The 16,736-nt window shown below is 36.4% G+C and overlaps 1 protein-coding gene and 1 pseudogene across 2 annotated transcripts in view; one reads left to right on the forward strand and one right to left on the reverse strand.

Annotated features, from left to right (window-relative positions):
• Diaph2 (diaphanous-related formin 2) overlaps nucleotides 1–16,736 on the forward strand; it is an 807,533-nt gene that overhangs the window by 39,770 nt on the left and 751,027 nt on the right. For both annotated transcript variants that reach the window (XM_013505853.1, XM_013505854.1), the window contains exons 2-3: nucleotides 10,184–10,216; nucleotides 12,748–12,924. In XM_013505853.1, the coding sequence (XP_013361307.1) occupies nucleotides 10,184–10,216; nucleotides 12,748–12,924 (210 nt within the window). The remainder of the gene's footprint in view (nucleotides 1–10,183; nucleotides 10,217–12,747; nucleotides 12,925–16,736) is intronic.
• Nucleotides 14,051–15,044, reverse strand: LOC102006151 (annotated as a pseudogene).

The raw sequence follows: 16,736 nt of genomic DNA on the forward strand, positions 1-16,736 counted from the left end.
AGAGTTCTTAAAGCTTGGGATATAATCATGTCTAAATACTGATCCCCACTTTGTAATTTATTATCTTTGTGACTAACTTAATGACTATAAACCTTGACTTTCTGATGCAAAACATAGGACAGTGCAGTCCTATTCCTAGGATTACTGTGAGTATTTAAATAAGGCAGTGTGTATAAAGCACTTAATGTAGTGCCTGGCACATAACAAATGTGTGTTCAGTGAATGGTAGATGTCATTTAAGTAGAATAGACCAAACTTGCTGATCTCTACAATCCTTCTCTTAGGCCTTTGATGTTTTTCTCCAGTCAGTCCTGAATATTACAGATCCGTAACCCTTTTCTGAAATTCTAAAATCTGAAAGCTTTGAAACCCGACTTGTATAATTTGGTCATAAACCCTGACCTACTCCAAGCTGTGTATAGCCTTTATTTTACCTGTTTTGTGGAACATTTCATGTTTCACTGCTAGTCTTGAATACATTTGAGTCAGTATGCTACCCTAAATCTTGTTGGATATGTTTTGTAATATGTGGTGTACATACCAAATTCTTGTCTTTTCAAGTTTTTATTAACAGATATTTGCAGTACATAATGATTACACTCATAGGTAGTGAGTATGTGCACATAAAACATCTTCATTCTTTTTACTTCCCCTATCTCCCTTATTCCTCTTCTCTGTCCATCTTTTGTTTCCCTACCCATTTGAAAAAGATCTACCTTGCTGTTCCTATTGATATAGGAAATAGAAACTCCCAACCTAAAAGATACCTGGGACGAATTCGTGTTCTCTAAAATCGAAGAATAAATTTTAGGAACAACAGAGGTTAAGAGCAGAATATATTTATGGAGGGAGAGAAAGCTCCTGTCCGAGAGAGGAACAGAAGGGGAGCCTGAGTGGGTTGCGCAGGAATCTGTCTTTTCTAGGGCAAAACCACAAGGTGAGGCAAGTCCAAGGTGGAAAACATGGGAACTCCATAGGTGGGACAAAACTGTGGTCACCCAATAAGATTACAAGTATAATTGTTCAGGTAAAATTGATTAAATTGGGATCAAATGGGGAAGTGAGTCGTGTAGCAAGCAGGTATGAATACAGAACAGGGGCTTTTCCTGTAGGGCGTTCGGCTAGTGACTCTTCCTGGCTTTTCCAAAGTGATTGCTACCTATTCAGAATTTCAGTGCCTGAGTTGCATCTCTAGGGAAGTATGTGGGCGCATCTGTTTAATCTTTTGTCCACAGCTGGAGGTGTCTGTCTCCCCTGCAGTTGTAAGGTATCTCATGTTCTGCACTGAGTCCTTGGAGGGCCTGGCCCTGTCTGACTGCCTATAATAATTTTAATATTTCTGTCTAATTGTGCTGCCTATAACACTATTATCCATCTTTCTAAGATATGAAATATTCTGGATTCCAAAGCACATGGGGCATCAAGAGTTTCAGGTAAAAGACTGAGGACTAGCATCTGTCAATTTCTTTGAAATAAAATGTCAACATTGCTGCTTTAGTCTGACTTCTCTAGCCTTCCCTCTTTCTGGCTATTCCTGCCCTGAAATTAAGGCACAAAATTCTTACATAGCTTCTCAGTGAAGCTAGGTTTATCTGTTTCTTCTTTGAATCCTTATTATACTTTAGTGAATTTAATCACCAATTATTTGAGCAGGTATTAAGTGCCAGCCATTGTTCTAAAGTGTCAGAGATCAGAATGTGAATAAGACCATTAAAGTCTCTGCTGTGAGGGAACGTGTTTTCTAGAAACTAGAACACAAACAAGTGCTGAGTGAACAAGGTCATTTCAGATAGTGGTCTATGCTGTGAGGATAATAAGACAGGACTGTGTGATACGGCCAGGGGAAGAGGAGAGGCCTAGAACCTCATAGTGTAGCATTTAATTATCTGTTCTTCTGTGGTTAGCTTTCACTCCCTGGTTAGATTGTATATGCCTCAGGGAAAGAATCATATCTTACGCTTCTGTGTGTCATAAAGTACTGGTATAACGGGTACTTGATTACTGTTTGTTTGAGTCAATTGTTTTTTTAAACAGAGAAAGTAGAAATTATTTTTTTAAATATTGAGCCCCACTTGGCTAGCTGATTTATCTAAATGTATCTGTAAGATACAAATACTATATTGGGTTTTGAAACTTTAGTATTTGTGTAAAAGTAGTCGTTTTCGTTGCTGTTGTTTTTATGTATAGGCTAAGAAAAACAAACTTCATGTACATTTTTTCTCATTCAAAATGGTTCAGTGTAAAGTAAACAAGCATTTCTTAGCTGCAAAAGAAGGTCCTACTTTTAAAAAGCTGGATTATTCCTGCAATTGTTTTTGCTTAATTCAGGTACTAAGATACTTCCTCCAATTCATTAGTGTGAAATTCTTTAGAGACCTAAACAGCAAACATACATTTCCTGATCATGCTTGGGTCTGATCATGGTTGTTAAACAGGAGAGGTTGATGGATTCCCATATCACAGTTACTCCTTCTGGCAGTTAAAGATTAAAGTTTATGGCAAGATTTTTCGTATAAGATTGGGCATATTTTATTGCGCTAGGTTAACAAAACTAGCTCACTAACAGTGAGTTAACAGTCTTTTGCTTCATGAGGAAAACTGAAGCCTGGACTGTGTATGTCATAGGCTTTATATAAACATTTTATAAACATTTTATTCTTTATAAATTGAAAGAGCATCTTGAAAATCCTAAAAGGAATTTTTTTCTTGTCATAAAAATGGTACGTAGAATTTTGATTTGTAAGGGACTCTTACGGGTTAAAATTTAAGTCATTTGATTTGACAGTATTTCTGACATAGTGTGCTTATGGTTACAAAAATATAAAAGTATTGCTTTACTAAGATGATGCAATGGACATTTTTTTTTCTTTTTGAGACAGGGTCTCACTATGCAGTTCACTCTGGCCTTGAGCTCACTTCGTAGCCCAGGCTGGTCTCCAACTCACAACATTCCTCCTGCCTCAGCCTCCCAAAGTGCTGGGATTACAAGTGTGGGCCACCATGTCTGGCCCTTTGAAATGGCAGTTTGAGATGTTAACAATAGCAAAGTGTGGTAGAGATTAGAGACTAATGTCCTAGCTTCATCTTTTCAACTACTACCACATTTCCCTGAAAATAAGACTAGGTCTTATGTTAATTTTTGCTCCAAAAGACACAGTAGGGCTTATTTTCAGGGAATGTCTTATTTTTTCGTGTACAGCAATCTACATTTATTTGTGTAGAACAATCAACATTTATTCATTTATTCATGTACAAAAATCTACGTTTATTCAAATATAGTCATGTCACCTTCTAAAACATCGTGGTAACTCTCCCAACCCTGAACTCTGACCTGAATTTCTCACGTCTCCATTTCCTGTAGAACTGTTGGCCCCAATCTCTCATGTCCAGCAATAGAGATCTCCTTAAGTAAGTACTTGTCCATGTAGCCTACTCGTAGTGTGTTGGGAACACACACATCAGTGATTTTTATCCCATGAATTCTTCACCCAATTCATGACCTCTTACAGGATAGGCTTTACAAAGTTTCCCTTAAATCAGGTGTTCATTGAAGCCTCGTAAGACAGGAGTGGCAACAAAAATGATGAAAACCTGATGGTCCACACAAAAGCAACGGAAAACTGAAGGAACAAAAATTCGGAATATGTTTATTTCCCATGAGTGCATTAAGTACGTCTGTTACAACATATGGTATATTATAAAGATTTATATTAGACACACCCACATCCATTTATCAAGTGCTGATGGGATTGGTGTGTTGTGTCTACTCCCATTGGTCCTTTGGCAGTAAGTTTCGAGTTCAGCTATTTACATACGTGTTGACCTCTTGTCCAAAGGTGCCCACTTGGGTATTTACGTATACATATAATTTATATTATCATTTAAGTATCCATGTCAGTAATATCTATTTATATTTAATTATATAGTAAAATTATTAAAAAGTACTTATTTTATAATTAAGTACATTGTCATGTGTTGCAGTGAACATACACAGTGTGTCCATCTGGCTGACCATCTTCACTGGGGCTTATTTTTGGGGTAGGGCTTATATTATGAGTATGCTCAAATGCCATGCAGCTAGGACTTATTTTCCAGTTATTTTCTGTTTGGGGGAAATGCTGTAGCTTTTTGAGCTTTGAGCACAGGGGCATGTCTCTTTAAATCCCCAGCGCCTAGCACACCAATTGATCTATCATTTTTTTTTAAGTGCTAATGTTGGTAGAAGACATCTGTACTTAGGATGATAGGTGGTTACCTGAAAAGTACCCTTACTGTTAAGAAGGAGATGAAAAAGTGTTTTGGGGTAATTTTTATTATAGACAGTAAATATTTCAATGATTATGAAAGCCACAGTTTTCTTCTTGTCACTTTTAGAAGCAAACCTCTCTAGTCAGCTCATTTATAAAAATCAGATTGAAGCTATTGCTTTGTGAAATGAACACAACTGAGAGATACTCAACTAACAAAAATCTCTCTATAATAAATTATTTGAATGCTTTCACAAGGATATTCAGCTTAGTTACCAGGTGGTTGAATCACATTGAATTACCTTCATTGGTCTTTCTGGGTTTTAAAATGCAGAGTACAGAATCTGGAAAGTTGGAAGGTAAGCTTTTGAATAGTATCGGCTGTCATCCGTGACTGCCACTGATCTGAAAAGGTATTGGGCAGGGATGTCCTCCAGAGAAATCAAACCCTGGATCAATGAGTGGTGTTGGTCAGTTTCCTCAAGGTCTTTCTAACTTAAAAGTATGTGGAGGCTGAAATAGAGTACTACCTTGTCAAAGCGCCCAGAATCTTTTCACTGTGATTGTTCGTCCTTTCCTCAGCTCTTCAACTAAACTGCAACTTCCAGAAGGAAGAAGACACACCTATTTTGTTTATCTTGGATTCCTAGTGCCCAACATTGAACAGATGCGTGGTAGATGCTCAAATATTTGTTCAATTGAGTTAATTGTGTTTTTCTGTGTTCTATTGCCCTTACCTTTCTTGGAGAGCAAGAAAGTTAAAGCTGGGTCACTGATTGATATTTCTTCTTTGTTGTAGTGGCCAATTATTGATTTCCTTTAAAAGAGAATAAAATTTATCAAGTAGTGTGACTAAGTTTTTGAGTTGGTGTGAGGGTTTTAAATTACAGTATAGGCAATTTAATTGTCCAGTTTCTGTGGTGATACAGTAATTGGACAATGTTCATAAAACTTTGTATTACTATGTAACACTAGCGATAAGAAAGTTAAATCTTTACTTCTTTCTGGTTTTGTTAATTTCTGCCTGATTGAGAAAATTAAAACTTAATTTTCTTGCAATAATGATGTCTTGTATTGCGATCAGAACTTGGGCAGTAGAGTTTATAAGTCAGCCATTTCTCTTATTCTTATGGGGTTAAGACTGTAGAATGATACTTTCATAATTATACAATACTCACATAATACTGTAATAAGTTATTTAATATAGCTGATCATAGTTGAAGTTTAATAGACTTCAATTGCTTGAATACTGCACAATCTGATTGCTTTTCCAGAGTTAATTTTAATGAAAATATATGATCACTCTCCATGTTGGTGCTGTTGCCCTCATTGTAATGACCATTATCCTTAGGTTTGCATAATAAAAATTTAGTAAAATGACTTTAATCCAAGGGAGTGATTCTAATAAAGAGTTTTTGGGTCATTTTTATCTTTTCTTAAAAAAAAATTCCATAGTAGCTGTGTAGTTTGTACAGAGGAATAAAGTCTATGTTTACTTCTGTATGGTGTGAGAAAGAGATGCATGCACCTACATAAATTACATTCAGATAAAATTTGAGAGCTTATCCCTGAAGAACTTTACTATAAATGCAAATGTATTTTATTTATTTATTTTGTGGCTGCGGATCAAACTCAAGCTTTCATGTGTGCTAAGCAAGTGCTCTACCACTGAGCTATACCTACTGTCCTGAAATTATTTTTAATGCAACCATTTTCAAATGTGTTCCAAAGATCAGTTCACATAAAAACAATTTCATCTTCTCAACAAATACAGCTTATTATAATTCTCTGAGCTTCTATATTTTTTGCTATGATGGAGTCCTTTCAAATATTTTTTGATTAATATTTAAAGATAACTATGTAGTAGGCACTATTTCTTTTCTTTTCTTTTGCAAATCATTTCATTGCAACATTACAGTTATTTCAATGCATCTTTAATCTGCACAGGCCCAAAATCATCACTTGTGAAACTCAGTGTCTTCGTATATGCTGAAGGATTTTCCTTTTCAGTAGTTCACATTTATCTCTCCCAAACAGCTCTAAAGAAGAGCTCTAAATAATATTATTATATTTGCAACATATGACATTTTATGAAACCAAATTTTTATATGAGTAAAAGGTTTGAGAAAATATATTGGGTTAAAGTATGCAACAGTTACACAGGCTATATACTGTTTACTGAATGAACTAATTTATGAATCAAAAAATCCGGGCCAATGATTTTTATGGTTCTTTATCACATGTAATCAGAAAAATTTTTTAAATGAATATAATTTCCTACATGCCTTGGTTTGCTCTATCCTGCGAATATCTGTTGAAAACAAATTCTTTAAGAATAAAACAAAGCACTGTCCTCTTCCAGAACTTTTTGACTTGGGGTCCACATTTGATTTATGAATAAACTTTACACTTAGAGGAAGCTCTGGAAATACAAACATACCTAACAAAATGAGGGGACATTAAAGGCACAAACAGTATACAAGGAGCATACACTAGGAAACGTTTTCCATCTTTGTTTTATACAGCACAGGGTTTTTGAAGAAGAAGTACAAGGTAGCCAAGGGCCAAATCGTGCAGGGCTGTAAATGCCTTATTAAGGATATTAGTCTTTGTAGGTCATCAGTGAATATTTATGAATGGGAGTACGAGTATCATTAATAATATTTATTAAACTCCAGTGTGCCAAGCACAGCTCTAGACATTAGGGGTATGTTGCAATACCAAAGGGACAAAAACATCTGTCCTTGTAGAGCTCATATTTTTAGTAGGAAAAACAGACCAAAAAAAGAACAGTATATTATTTTATTCAGTGTGTTATGTCCTATTGGAATAAAAGAAAAAGCGGCGCATGATAAAGCAAGCCAGGAGTGCCAGGAACATGTGGAGGGGGCCAGTGGTTGCACTTAAAATACTAGAGATAGAATAGGGCTCATTTAGCAAAACCCTGCAAAGAGTATGAGCGTAGGAAGATGTGTGGGTACTGCAGAAGAGCATTCCAGGCAGAGGGAAGAGCCAATGCTTGTGGCTTATTGATTCACTGGAGAGTAGTGAGGTGATCAGTGTGGTTGGAACTAGATGAATGAAGGGAGACCAGTAGGAAGATGAGGTCAGGAAGATCTGGGGAGTGTGCAAATCCATAGGGCCTTATAGGCCATGGTAATGACTGATATACAGTGGGAGGGAAGAGAGTCATTGGAAAGTTTAAAGCTGAGGACTTAAATAATCTGGCTGATTTTCATAGTATCACTTTACTATGTTCAAAAATTAGCTATAGGATAGCAATGATGGAGATAGGTTAGGAGGTTAGTACACAAATCTGGTATGAGATAATTGGGGCTTAGCTGGGAGTGGTGGCATGGTGCTATAATCCCAACACTCTGGGCTGACGCAGGAGGATGGCTCTGAGTTGAGACCAGTCTGGAGTCGAGGCCAGTCTGGGCTACATAGCGAGTTCAAGGCCAGCCTGAACTGCATAGTAAGATGCTGTGTGAGAGAGGAAGACAGAGAGGAAGGAGGAGGAGGGATACAGAAAAGAGAGAAGAGAAAGAAATGGTGGGGCTTAAACCAGATCTCTGGATGGCTCTTGGGAATAAAGGAGACCAAAGTGACATGGAAGTGTAAGCTGTTGACAAATGGAGTGCAAGTGGTACCATTAACATAAATGTTATCCTCTTATTTGTAAAATGAGAACTTTGGCCAAGTTATGTTAATTCCAAAAAAGAGAGTAGTGGGAACAGAAAAGAAGATTCAGTGATTAAACTGTCAACATGTTCAGTTGATTTACAGATTTGAAGGCTTTTGGATGAGTACACTAATGTAGAGAATTTGACTAAAGCAAATTATATTTTCCTTCAATGTATGTTTTTGCCTTGGAGATACAGTGCAGATGTGTGTCCTTTGAATTTATAACCTTAAAAGATGGAAATAAAATGAAAAGCAGAATTTTTTTTCAGAACTCTGTAATGTGTCTCAAAAGCTCAGGTGGACAGGCATATAGCCAGACAGTAGCAGGGTTAATTCAGGCAGTTTTGTTATTTTGACATTTCCTTGTCTGATTTTGCATTAAAAGAAGTCATGAAGCTTGTCGTAAGACATTCCAGTTTTATGTAACCAGTAGAAAAGCTAAACAGAAAATAGCTGCTATAGAAAGTTCTAAGGTAAAATCATCTTTCTTAAAATGGCTTCACTTCTGGTACAAATAAATCCCCCTCTTTTCTTTTTCTGTGGCAATAAAAATTGATTGGGGTTTGTGATGAAATATAACACAGAGGTTGGAAGTTTAGATCCCTGAGGGAATCAAAGGATTAAAAGTCGAAAAAGACCTATACATATAACAGTATATTTGCCTTAGCTGATCTAGGGAAGGATGATTTTAACAGCACAGGGCTGGTGATATTGGAAACAGTTTTTTGAGACCCATCAGTTCTTACTTACTTAAAACTTGTAGTGGAATCCTCCTCTCCAGGGAGAATACTGTAATTTTTCTAGTGAGGAAGAATGTGAACATGCATGACCAAGTTAACGCACATTATTTAGCTGCTTTTGTAAGAAATAAATGTATGAAATGTGGAATGTATGAAATGTATGAAATGTGTTAATTAAATCCAATTCCAAACAATTAAAAAATATGGTTGTTTCCTCTTACACACATCTATTAATTGACACTTCAGTGTAGAATCATGCAGCACGTAGTGAAGTTTCTGTCAGTGATGGGACCTTATATATGATGGGGGTCCCATAGCGTTATGTCACCTAGTGACATCATAGCCATCTTAGTTTATATGTACTCGAAGGTGTTTATTCAGTGATGGGCTCATTTAATATACATTTGTTAGAACATATCCCCGTCATTACATGACACATTAGTGTATTCATTATATAATAAGAACTGAGCTTCATACTTATCATATGTTATAAGATCTTGAAGTATCTCCTTAATCATGGAAGGTTACTGAATTGCTAGGAATTGGTTTTGTTGTTTATTAATTTTTCAAGTAGTGATATCCATATATATTGTAGTTTTTATTAGACACTCTAATTTGTTAACTAGAATACACCATTTCCCAGGAGTCTCAGTATAGTATTGGAAGTAGAAATGCATGTGCAAAAAATTGTTAGATTTTGAGAAATTGGCATATATTAATTAACAGAATCACAAGATTCAATTTTATTTAGACTGTTTATAAATGTGTCCTTTAGGCTAGGCATAGTAGTGCACGTCTATAGTCCCAGCACTCAAGAGGCCGAGGCAAGAGAATCACCATGAGTCTGAGCACAGCCTGTATCATACAGTGAGTTCAACGGCAGCCTAAGCTACATAGGAAGACCCTGTCTCAAAAAAGCAACTGCAAGGTGTCCTTTAAATCTCCATTGGATATAACACTGAACTGTTAGATCAAGCTGTTTCATTATATTGCACTAATTTTCATTGTGATATTTTCCTGGTTGTACATTCTTAAAAATTAGGTAGTTTATATGTATTTTATATTTTATATGTATTTCCACAAAACAGTGTAATCATTTATTGTAAGCATACACCAATAAAAATATCAGGAATGAAAATTTTCCATATAAGTAAAAAAACTTAGACATTTTAAAGCGTGATTATTCATTCTAAAACTAAAAAACTGCAGGGGCTTGTGATTTTGCTTTATCTTTTCTAATGTGTGAACATTATGATAGTGATATCTGATCTACATCTGGCTTTGGCTTCTTAGGGTCAGGATTTAAAAATAGATAGCCCTCACCTTAATTTTTAATTTCTAAAAAGTTGTTTTTTTGTAAATGATATATTGTTTATATGTTAAAGCTTCTAATTCTTTTTTGCTACCATTGATAAAATAAAAACTGATACTCATTCAATTATTATTTTGTTTGATCTATGAGTTTCTTTTGTCTGACTGGTATTTCTTTTTGTTTCCTTTTGGTTTTAATAGAACATTCAAATAAAAACTTTGGCAGATGATGTGGTAAGGTGGTCTTAGCAGCATGTTATTATATTACTTATGCATGCTACTTTTTATTAAAATGGGTGGACATTAAAGCATTGACATATGTAAGACGTGAAACCTGTGGATGTTTACAAAATATAGAATAATTTTTCAATATTAAAATGGAAAATTGTGATTCTAATAAAATTTTGATATCATCATCTTGATATAGTCCATAGTCAGGTGCATTAAATTCTATATTAAATATAGACATTGGAAAATATAGACATTTCCTTTTTGATAGTCAAAGAAATTACAAATATGTCAAGCATTAATATCAGAGGAAATTAATTTTAAATAGAAAGGAAATTAAGTTCATTCTACTAGTCAGATATTGCTATTGAATTTAAAAACCTTAAAGATTTTCAAACTCAGTCTATCATAGTAAAACTTATTAAAAGTTATAAGCTCAAAATTTAAACATGCCCTTTTATAGCTAAACTTTTAACAATGGTATTTTATGCAATGTCAGTATATTTCTGTGTGAAATTACCTATCTACAAATAATGTAAAATAGTGTTGGCACTTTAAAGAGATAAAAAGTATGGAGTTGACTTCATTTTTTTTTAGCAAGGTAAGATGAAAATGAAAATGAAAAATGAAATGCTTCCTAACAGAAACTAGAATTTTTTTAGATAGAAATGAAGAACATAGTGAAAGATCAAATCTATATGTTAGTAAATGCTGCTACTTAGTAAAAAAGCTAGTGCTGTGAAAGTAAGTGCTATAAAGGAAATGGAAAAGAGGTATGATAATATAATGGTCAATTACATATTTAAATGCTTTCATGTCCACTATATCTTTTAGTGAAATCTGATTGTTGGATATGTACTCAGTTTATTTGGGATTACCTAATATTATTTTCCTTGACCAATGTAATTCCCTCAGAGAGTTAAAAAAATTGAAAATGTAATTGAACATAATCAATGAAATGAATTTTAAGGCAATGTGAAGACCAAGATAGTTACCCAAGGCTTATGAATTTGGGTATGTCACTTTTTCTGTGAAATGAGGGAGTTGGTCTAGACGCTTTCTCATATTTCTTCTAGCTCAAAAACACTGGTTTATATTATCTCTTTGTAAGCTCCTACATATTTAGCTCATTTTTGTAATCCCAAATAAGCTGCTTAAAACAGCTCATATTTCTTTCAAAGTACACCTTTTAGTTAAAAGAGTGTTCTTTGAATCAATAAAAGATATGTTCCTGTAGTGTGGAGAGGTCAACATAATTTTACGTAGGCTATGTTCATAACATTTGTGATGTGTTTTGTATTGTTGAAGTAATTTATAAGGACTCTGGTAACATGGAGGTGAACACGCACTGTCCTCATATCTAACGTATCTGCTTATTTAACATGAGCTATGGTATGTATGTGCTTCCTAACAGAAACTGGAATAAAACTGAGTTCCATTCAGTTTTATGTACATTACTAATTTTTGATGTCTAGTGTTTTGTGGTTGAAAATAGAATGGCTTGTTTGTATGGAACTTACCGTTCTATGTAAAAGAGTAAGCTTATCTTTTAGCGATTATACATGGAATCAGTTGTTCAAAATCCATTATAGTATTTCTTTTCTTTTCTTTTTTTTTTTTTTTGGTACTGGGAATCAAACTCAGGACCTTGTGCTTGCCAGGCAGGCGCTTGTGCCGCTGAGCTATATCCCCAGCCCCCATCATAGTATTTCTAAGAATAAAATATTTTGTTTATGTTACATTACTAGTAAATGGAAAAGATTATGTTTTTATTTCTTTTCCTTCCTTATTGGCCTCACTTTTTGGGGAAGAAAAAGTTGGGAGAAAATAATAATAGTAACAACAACAACAACACTGAGTAGCAGCTGAGTTCACAAAGCATATTATTTAAATCTCCAATAACCCTATGGTGTATGTAGTAACACTATACCCATCTTCGACCCTCAGAGAGAGGAGACTGTCAGAGGAGACCATCAGAGAGAGACCAGCCAAAATTCCAGGGGCTGCTCGGTTAATGGCAGAGGCTGGACTGAAATCCAGCTAGTCTGGCTTCAGAGTTCGTGCTCTCAACCACTCTACTTAACTGCTACTGACAAATTTTTCATATATATTCGTCACAGTTTTTGTACTTGAAGAAAAACATTACCATAATTTCCCCTTAGAATTAGACATCAGTAGCTCTCTTTATTTTCTCCTTTCTTCGTAGTTTTAAAGTTGCCATCACAGAAAAATTCTCCCTGAAACATACATGGCATTTTGATTTTCTTTTCTCCTACTTACTGTGTAAAACTGACATGACAAGGGACTAAATTTTACTTTTGAGGAGTACTTCTCACCCTCAGACTTCTGAAACTGAAGTCCTGCATCAAGGTTTCCAAACAGTACAATCTCCAATTGGAGCTTGTTGCTTAAAATAACATTTTATCAAGAGACAGCAATGATATATATTACATTAAGTGCCATTTTGATATTTCACTGCTTCCTGTTCATGGTCCTTGATCTTTATCTTAGGGCTTTTTATTTTTTCATGTTTGCAGCGTGATCGAATTACAAGTTTTAGAAAATCTACAGTCAAAAAAGAAAAACCTCTTATTCAACATCCTATTGATTCTCAAGTCGCGATGAGTGAGTTTCCAGCGGCTCAGCCATTGTATGACGAAAGATCTTTGAATTTGTCAGAAAAGGAAGTACTGGATCTCTTTGAAAAAATGATGGTAAGTTAGAGCTCTAATTGTGCTCTACTTTTAAAAGTGTGTGTGTGTGTGTGTGTGTGTGTCTACAATAGCAGTGGATTTACGTAGGTGTGTTTGTGTGGACTATGTTTATATTATGCAAAGAACAGAACAGAAACTTGTTTATGCAACAGAAGTATTTGTAAAAGTAACCATTTTTTGAGCTAAAACATCCTTGTCTCTCTTACACTATGAGCTCCGAAAAGCAGGGATACTTATTTTTGTTCTCTAGTTTCTGGCACATTGATCAAATTTTCACTTACCTCATTTTTGTGTTTATTTCTACAAAGCAAAACAGGCCTAAATCCACAGTTCTTTTGCAGCAAAGGGTGAAGGGGCAGTAAAGGAAACAGGGGAATTAACTCATCCTTTTGTTTTATTAGCAATAGTCATACAGCTTGCATTTTTAGCATATTATATTTTCTAGCTTGTGATCTAAATGTATTTTTTATATTAGGTAATAAATATATATTATTTTTAAAATCCAGCCGTTTATGTTAGAAGGGAGAAATGAGTCATTGGGCCTTATTACATTGTTTATTTTGACCAGAGAAGAGCTAGAGATCCTGATCCATAATTCAGTCATTTAAATTTCTGTCTCGCTTATCCCTATACATTCTATATAAATCATTGTGTAAATGCTTGCAGGACTCGCACCCTTATCAGGTAAGCCCTTTCTTCAGTTAGCCACTCATTATCCTATCTTAGTTGCTGGAAATGACACTAACACAACCAAAAACATTTCCTGAGGCTCTTTATTAACAATTTTCATCTTTTAAAGCATTCTTCTCTTCACTCAGAATTTACACTTACAGCTCTAACTTGGCTGCCAGTTTCGCTACTAGTTTTTACAGTACTGGAATAGTTAAGAGTTCACCCGTGGCCTTGCCATAGTCCAGTTCTCTTAAGTTTAACGCTACAGGATCATTTTCTGCTCTGTTCGTTTTTCTCAGTCACATTTATATCAAATCCCACTGGTTCTGCTCTCGTAATAACTGTTACATGTCTGTCTGCCATTGTCTTCCAGATGCTCTTAGAGCCTTGGTTTAGATGGTACCCTTCTTTATTTTATTTTATGTTTTTGTGGGAAAGGAGTCAGTTTATGAAATTAAATAAAGTCCATGGAGGGGTGAAGATCCCGGGCAAGGGCACCTTCACCCTTGCTGCACCCAGCACAGCTGAACCTCAGCAACCCACTGCCCCTCCTTCCCACCCTTGTGGGGCTTAAACAGGCCAGGCCCCAGCCTGGCAGCCACGGGACCCAGGGCCTAAGAGGGACAGAAGTAGGAGAAGTAGGGGCGCTGCAAGGCCTCCTTTTCGGTTTCCGCAGGAGGTCCTTCCCTGTGGTATTGAGCTTGGGCACGACCTTCACCAGGGATGTTGTGGCTGGGTACTCTGGGTAGGGCTTATAGTCTGGCAACTTGATCATGGCGGACCGTTGCTCCTTGGCTGGTGTCCCTAGCAGCTGGAAGATCCTCTTCAGCTGGTCATCCAAGTTGTTGCCAGGGGAAAGAGGCCACCTGGCATTGGCCAGCTCTGCACAGATGCAGCTGGCTGATCACATGTCCATGGATGTGGAGTATAGCTTGGCTCCACAGGGGACATCCTGCGGGTGGTAACACAGCATGACCATCTCGGTGGAGTAGCAGTGGACTGGGATCCCAAAGACTCATGCCAAGCTGAAGCCAGCCCATTTCAGCTCCCCATTCCTGTTTATGAGCACATTCTGGCTTCGGGTCCCTGTGCAGCACATTGGGACTGTGACAGAATCCCAGGCTTTTCTGTAGCTGGAAGAGGAATGACTTCACAATCTCTGGATCGAGGTCACTATTGCAGCTGTCAAAATACTTCTTCAGGTTTCTATCACAGAATTTGAAAACCAAAGTCAGTTTGTTGTCACTATGAAGCCTGATGATCTTGTGCTTTAGCTCATGGAGTAGGTAGGTAGATCTCCCAGAGTGCTAACCTAGGTGTACCCTCATCATGTCATCCAGCCTCCCCCGCTTCAGAGCCACAATCTCATGGGTCTCCTGATTTTTTGCCGTGAACACTGCTCCATAGATACCTTCTCTAGTCTTGTTCAGTTTCTCATATTGCTGCATAGCAGAAGCTGCGGGGCCCAGTGGGTTTGGGGCTTTGGGACCCTTTAGTTGTCTCTTGTGGTTCCTTAGATAGTTCCCTAACTGGTCCTCCATCCATCTTCAAAGTGTTGCCTAGTCTTCAAGGTGTTGCCCCTATTCAGTGGGGCACTTCCTCTATTATTGCCCCATTCGTAATTCTGAAATAGGTTCTTTTTCTGACATCCGAAGTGGGCCTGCTAATTTGAGGTGCCTTTATATTATAGTTAGCTAGCATTCAGAGTATAATATGCACATAAAGTGAAGGTCATCACTGGTGATTGATACACATCTATGTTTTCAATAGTTACCTGAATAATTTCAAATCTTGTGGGGACAGCTTCTTAGCCTTAGATTTTTGTTGCTTTTAGTATGGGATGATAGATAAAAGACTCAGAATTATAAGTAGGAGATATAACAGTTCTTGTTCCTTTGTGCTTGCATTATTGTTATTATCCTATTCTTAATCTTTTATCTTTGCAGGGAATATCTAGAGATACTTTTTCATTTTGTGAAGGTTAATTCAGTTAAAACTAGATAATAAAATCAATAACTCTATCTAACCTGATATATGCTAATTGCAGTGTTTGTAGTACACTGGAAGAAATCTGTACTGTGAATATCCCACTGTTCCCCTAAGGTACCTCATGTGCCGTTTGAATTTATAGATCCTAGGAGAGATCTAGTGTTCATTCTCATGCTAAACTTTGGTAAATTTTACTTTCTTAAGAGTAATCAGAATTTCCCAAACCCCAGTGAGTTGTTTATACAATCTCTGTACTTTGCAAACCACTGGTTGAAGATTAAGCTCAGGATTAAGGATTACAGGAAAGTGAAAATAATATTTGTATTTTCTAATATTGAAATATGTGTTCTGAATACCCTCCTCATGGCAAAGTAAAATACGTGGGGTTCAAAGTTGAATGCTTTCAACAGGGCCTTGATAGCAGAATTCAATGAAGAAATTGCGTGCTCTACTCAGTAACATTCTCTCAATAATCGTACATTTTCTTTTTGGCTGTTGGTTTCATACTATTTGGAGAAATAGTGTATTTGGACATTGCTTTAACTTTGTCTTCCATGAGCACCCCTGTATGTTATGTGGCTGGAGTCTATACAGGTAAAGTTCACTGGGTCTTTTGAGAACATGAGGTAGTTATTAATGCCAGGTAGAATTGGCCAATTGTTTAATTATGTAGAAACCCCTGATATTTTCATTGTAATGTAAAAAAGAAATGGTTCGTTCTTTCGTGGTTCTATTCTTTCATTGTTCTTCCTAATGCACAGAAGTAATAATTATGGACATCCTTTTACAAAAGAATTACTTTAAATAAACATCATAAAAATCCATTAATTTAAAACCTTACAATAATCAAATGTAGTTATCTTAGTCATTTTCCTGTCACTGGGATAAAATATCAGACACCTGCAAATTACAGCAGGAGAGGCCTATTTTGGTTCAAGTTTCAATCCATGGTCTGCTGACTCCAAGGGAGAAATGGCATGGGGGAAGGGTTTGGAAGAGAGCAGCTGCTCATTCCATGGCAACCAGCAAGGAGAGGGAAAAGGGAGGAACCAGGGAGAAGAATACACATTTCTGGGTCACACCCCCAGTGACTATCTCCAGCCAGGCTCCACTTCCAAACAGCACATTCAACTACTAAACTTACCAGTGGG

This window comes from Chinchilla lanigera, unplaced genomic scaffold, assembly GCF_000276665.1.
Source record: "Chinchilla lanigera isolate Chin_1 unplaced genomic scaffold, ChiLan1.0 scaffold00102, whole genome shotgun sequence".
NCBI lineage: Eukaryota > Metazoa > Chordata > Mammalia > Rodentia > Chinchillidae > Chinchilla > Chinchilla lanigera.